General features: G+C 48.4%; 1 protein-coding gene across 2 annotated transcripts in view; it reads right to left on the bottom strand.

Annotated features, from left to right (window-relative positions):
* LOC125467680 (E3 ubiquitin-protein ligase TRIM39-like) overlaps window positions 1-5,276 on the bottom strand; it is a 28,189-nt gene extending 22,913 nt beyond the window's left edge. The window contains exon 1 of one of the 2 annotated variants that reach the window (XM_048563834.2): window positions 4,475-5,276. In XM_048563834.2, coding sequence (XP_048419791.1) covers window positions 4,475-4,933 — 459 coding nt within the window. In that variant the 5' untranslated portion in view covers window positions 4,934-5,276. The remainder of the gene's footprint in view (window positions 1-4,474) is intronic. The other variant, XM_048563835.2, reaches the window with a different exon arrangement.
* Between the last annotated feature and the right edge of the window lie 724 nt (window positions 5,277-6,000).

Raw genomic sequence — 6,000 nt, forward strand, 5'->3', positions numbered from 1 at the left:
TTCTTAACGCACACGAATTGGCGGGTAGAATTAATAGGAAATAAATCACTCGAGGCGACATAAGCAAGTGCGTAATATGATCAAACAATTAAAACCACTTAAGGATGGAAGGTCAGGTGATACGCCAAGCCTGCAGTATGTGGGAACTCCTGGAACCATGTGGGAAAGTGTTTGCAGTTTGGGCTGAGCTACCCACATTGCTTCACATCGGAGGGTGAATTGTTTGCACGGGGAGGCAATGAGAGCGCTGAGGATGGGGTCTTCCAGTTTGGGACAGGAGGCTGTGATTGTTAGTTAGGCCACTAAATGGGGTGGGGGGTGGGTGGGTGGGTGGGTGGTGGTTGCGGTTGATGCTGGCCTCTGTCAGGAAAAACAAGAGTCCAGGTGGCTCGGTTTGCCCGCCTGGTGATACCTGCCAGAAAGGAGCTGGCAGTGGGAGAATGATTAGAAACAGTGGTTGTGGGTACCAACGACATGAGCAGAACCAGGAAAGAGGTCCAGTGCAGAAAGTACGAGGAGCTGGACGTTAAATTGGAAAGCAAGGTCTCAAAGGTAATAAATCTCTGGACTGTTCTGAGTCGCGTGCAAATTTGTGCCACAATTAGGGAGATGAATATATGGCTCAAAGGCGAAGGTGGGAGAAGTGGGTTACAAGCTGTAAGTAGTACTGCAGAATGTCAGATCTGCCCTGTTGGGAAGTCTACACCTGAACCTGGCTCTGGTCAGCATTCTTGTAAAGGAGATGGAGAGGGTTTAAAATTAAATTGTGGTGGGTGGGGAATGGGCAGGGGATCAGATGTGGTCTACCAAAGGCTAGAGACAAGGTCAGAGACAATAATGGGCTATGTGGGAAACATGGATCACAGAATGGCAGGAAGAGGCATGGAGAAGTAAAACTGGGAACGCTCCAGCACGGCTGGTTGTCTCAAAGATAACTAAAAGACTACACAAGATGCTCTGTATCTGAAACACACGTACAAAATAAATCAATTCACAACACACATTTAAGTAGAGAAATACAATCTGGTAGCTTATACAGAGATAATGCTTCGAGATGGCCAGGTTTGGGAGTATATAGCATCGAAGAAGAGTACGCAAATAGTTAAAGGTGGAGGTGCAGCACTGTTAATCAAGTAGGGCACTAGTGCAATTGTTAGAGATTACTGTGGGTCAAGAGGTCAGCGTGTAGTAGCAGTTTGGGTGGAGATGAGGATCAGTCACACCTCAGGGAGTACTCTACAAGGTCCCTGACAGTAACCACAATCTTTTTCTCCCTTTGTTCATTCACAGGATGAGGGTGTTGCTGGCCGGGTCAGCGTTTATTGTCCCATCCCCAATTACCCAGAGGGCAGTTAAGAGTCAACCACATTGCTGTGGGTCTGGAGTCACATGTAGGCCAGACCAGGTAAGGATGACAGCTTCCTTCCCTAAAGGACATTAGTGAACCAGGTAGGTTCTTTCAATGTTCAGCAATGGATTCACGGTCATCATTAGACTCTTAATTCCGGATATTTTATTGAATTCAAATTCCACCATCTGCCGTGGCGGGATTCCAACCTGGTCCCCAGAACATCATCTGGGTTAACAGTCTGGCGATAATACCACTAGGCCATCCCCTCCCCTGAATCAAGGACAAAGTATGAATATTGGGATAAAGACTCAGTAATAATTGTGGTTGACTTTAATCAATACATCAACTGGAAAAATCAGACTGGCAGTTGTAGCCTGAATGAGGAGTTCATAGGATGCATCTGAGATATTTTCTTTCAGCAGCATATCGTGGGACCAATCAAGGAGAAAGTTATATGAGAGTGTGTATTGTGTAATATGACAGATTAATTAATGTTCTAAAAATGATGGCACCCCTAAGTAGCAGTAGATCTATTACAGAAAAGACTAGTATTTTAAAGCTATGCAAGAGCAACCATGTGGGCACAAGATCTGAGGTAGGTGAAGCAAACTGGCACACTAGACTAGGAGATAGATCTCTAGCCACACAGACTTTTCAGAATACTCAAAGGAGGGGAGGATAGCTGGAGATATAAAAATGGATAGCAAGTGTTAACCCAGGCACTTAAAAAGGAAAACAGCAAGCAAAGTGAGTGTTCGTCTTCGAGAGACAGAACAAGTAACGAATTATTAAATGGTAAACAACTGCAGAATTCCTCAAGGTGCAGAGAGATTTAGGTGTTCTGATGAGTGGGTTACAGAATGACAGTGTCTACCTCTGTTGCTATTTCATTGATTTATCTGCTCCCTCTGCACTGGCCTTCTGACAGTGCAGATCCTCCAAGAGTACACAAGCTCATCGTAAAAACCCAAATTAGGAGCAGGAGTAGGCCATTCAGCCCATTGAGCCTGCCCCCACTATTTGATACAAACTTAGGAGATCTCACCTCAACCTTAACTCTGCTTTCCTGCCCGCTCTCCATAACCTTTCAACCTATTGCTAATTAAAAACTTGTCTGCCTCTTCATCAAAGTTACTCAATGACCCAGCATCCAGCACACCTTAGGGCAATGAATTCAAAAGAAGTAATTTCTCCTCATGTCAGTCTTAAATCTCTTGCCCCTTATTCTAAAACAATGACCTCTTGTTCTAGATTGCCCCACACAAGAAAACATCCTCTCGACTCTATTCGCCATGATGTAGCTCAGTTAAATCTTTTCTCATTCTTCTAAATTCAAGTCAGTTTACAGATGCACCATAGAGAGCATTCTATCCAGGTGCATAATGGAATGCCATGGTAACTGCTCTGCCCAGGACTGTAAGAAACTACAGAAAGTTGTGTGCATAGCCCAGACCATCGCGGAAACTACCCTCCCATCCATGGGCTCCAATCACTCTTCCCGTTGCCACGGAAAGGCTGCCAACATCATCAAAGACCCCTCCCACCCTGGTCATACTCTCCTCCAGCCTCTTCCATCGGGCAGAAGGTACAGAAGCTTGGACACATGCACCTAAAGGTTTAAGAAGAGCGTCCTCCCTGCCGTTATTGACCTGCTGAATGGACCTCTCTAACTCCACATAATTTTGAACTTGCTAATGTTGGCCTTTCTTTGTGCACCTCCTGTGCAGTCATAACCTCGTATGCCTTGATGAGGTTTTCCAAGTCCTTGTCGCTCGCCATTCTCCTAATATTTTTCCAAGTGCTCCTTCTCCTTCCCCCTTCTTCGGGATTTTAAATCAAATCTGACCGGGAGACCATCCTGCTCCAGGGTTCACATTTCTCCAATCCAGCAGGTTTTTTAAAAAAATAATAATAATAAACCAACTGTCTGAGCACCTTATCATCGGTATGTCCTTGTTTTGCTTTGGGCTGCCGGTACTGCTCACAAAACAAAGCCTTTCACCATTCATGTGGCTACAATAAATCAAATCAAATCACAACCTCACTGGAGTATACGACATTGAGAATGACCTGATACAAGTTTGTAAAACAATGAGGGTTGCAGATTATGGTCGGTGACTTCTCCCTAGGATGGGGGATTTCAAGGCCAGAGGTCACATTTTTACGGTGAGAGGAGAGAGATTTTAAAAAAACACAAGGGACAATTTTTCCCACACAGAGAGTTGCTTGTACATGAAGAAGTGGTGGATGTGGGCACGGTTATCATGTTTAAAAGACATTTGTAAGATCACATGAATAGGGAAAGGTTTGGAGGGATATGGGCCAGCAGCAGGCAGGTAGGACTAGTTTAGTTTGGGATTATGTTCGGCATGGACTGGCTGGACCAGAGGACCTGTTTCTGTGTTGTACAACTCTATCAATATACCTAAACACCTCAGTCTCTATAAGACACATCTGCATCTCGAGCGGGGTTCCCTGTTGCTTTGTAAACTTGCCTTTATTGGACAGTGCATTGAGTACTGGAGTTGGGAGGTCACGTTGCGGCTGTACAGGACATCGGTGAGGCCACTGTAGGACTACTGCGTGCAATTCTGCTCTCCCTGCTATAGGGAAAGATGTTGTGAAACTCGGCAGGGCTCAGAAAAGATTTACAAGGACGTGGCCGGGGTTTGGACGGTTTGAGCTATAGCCTGTACAGGCTGGGGCTATTTTCCCCGGAGCATGGACAGGCTGAGGGGGTGACCTTACACAGGTATGTATAATCATGGGTAGGGTAAATAGACAGGGTTTTCTCCCCTGGGTGGAGGTGGGAGTCCAAAACTTGAGGGGCGTAGGTTTAAGGTGAGTGGGCAAAGGCACCGGAGGGGCAAGATTTTTTTTTCAAACAGAGGGCGGTACGTGTTTGGAATGAGCTGCCTGAGGAGGCGCTGGGGGCTGGGACAGTTGCAACATTCAAAAGACGTCTGGACGGCTGGGTGAATAGGAGAGATCGGGGCCCGAGTGCTGGCAAACGCCACCAGGTCAATATAGGATTACCTGGGGGCGAGCTGGACCGAACGGTCTGTTTCGACTCAACGACTATAGATCGAAAGACTACAGTTTGTTTTTGTCTAAAGGACACACCTTCATCAAAGGTGGTGGGGTGCGGTTCCCTCTCGTGGCTGCCTTTACCTTGTAGATCTCGGCGACATCCTTCAGGGGGCTGATCTTGTGGTCTTTGTGCTCATGGGAGACGGCGCACACCACGCAGATGGCGGTCTTGTCGTTCTCGCAGAAGAGCTTGAGCTTCTCGTCGTGCAGCTCGCAGCGCACGGAGCTGGCCTCCCTGGGCTTGGTGCTGAGCTTGCGGACACTCTCGACCGTGTTGGCCGCGAAGCGGTTCAGCCTGACGTTCCTGTGCGGGAACACCTCCCTGCACTTGGGGCAGGAGATGCTGTCGCTGTTCCTGTCCCAGTAGCCGAGGATGCAGACCCTGCAAAAGCTGTGCCCGCAGTCTATCATCACCGGTTCCGTGTAAAACTCCAAGCAGATCGAGCAGATCGCCTCGTTGATGAGGTTTTCCAAGTCCTTGTCGCTCGCCATTCTCCAAAAATCCCTAATATTTTTCCTAGTGCTCCTTCTCCTTCCCCCTTCTTCGGGATTTTAAATCAAATCTGACCGGGAGACCATCCTGCTCCAGGGTTCACATTTCTCCAACCCAGTAGATTTTAAAATAATAATAATAATAATAAACCAACTGCTTTAAATGCTTCTCTCTCCTTATTTTTTTTTTCTTTCTTTGGTCTGTGGCTTTGCTTTGAGGAGCGCACGCCAAGTTCCAACAGCAGAGGCTGGACTCGAACCTTCGCCCTCAGTCCCCCGGCGCTGCCCCGGTCTCTTTGACGTCTCCAGGGAATCGCTTTGCCCTGCCCTGCTCCCGCTGCCGTCGCCCCCATCGTCCGCCGACAGGCGGCGCTGCGCCAGCCGGAAATTAATAGAAACCGAAGTCGGAAAGTGAAGCCACGTGCGGTTGCCCACGCCGGGTAAAAGGCAAGGAGGTGTGCATTTATATAGCGCCTTGGACCACCGAGAAGGCCCCTGGACTCACAGCATCGATTCGGTTCTTTCTCTTTCCTCTCTGCGGATGCTGCCAGACCGGCCGGGTTTCTCCAGCGCTTTCTGGGAGGGGTTCAAAAGGAGTAAAACCATTCGGAGAGCACTGACGCAGAGCAGGTGCAGGCGTGATGGGAAGAATGGCCTCCCATCAGTGTGTTAGGATAGAATCCCTACAGTGTGGGGGCAGGCCATTCGGCCCGTTGAGTCCACACTGACTTCCCAAAGAGCCGCTCGACTCCACACCCTACCCCTGCATTCCCATGGCTAATCCATCTAGACTGCACATCCCTGGGCACTATGGGGCAATCCAGCACGACCCATCCAACTAAGCGGCACATCTTTGGACTGTGGGAGGAAACACCGGCAGGCACAGGGAGAATGTGCAAGCTCCTCAGATGCTGCTTGGCCTGCTGTGTTCACCCAGCTCCACGCTTTGTTATCTCCACACAGACAATCCAAGTCAAGAGGATGAAGTCAAACCCAGGTCTGCAAGTCATCTTTGGTCCGCCTCCCCCTCTCCCTATTTATTTCAGAATCCTCTCCCCTTCCCCCTT

This window comes from Stegostoma tigrinum, chromosome 34, assembly GCF_030684315.1.
Source record: "Stegostoma tigrinum isolate sSteTig4 chromosome 34, sSteTig4.hap1, whole genome shotgun sequence".
In the NCBI taxonomy this organism is placed as follows: domain Eukaryota; kingdom Metazoa; phylum Chordata; class Chondrichthyes; order Orectolobiformes; family Stegostomatidae; genus Stegostoma; species Stegostoma tigrinum.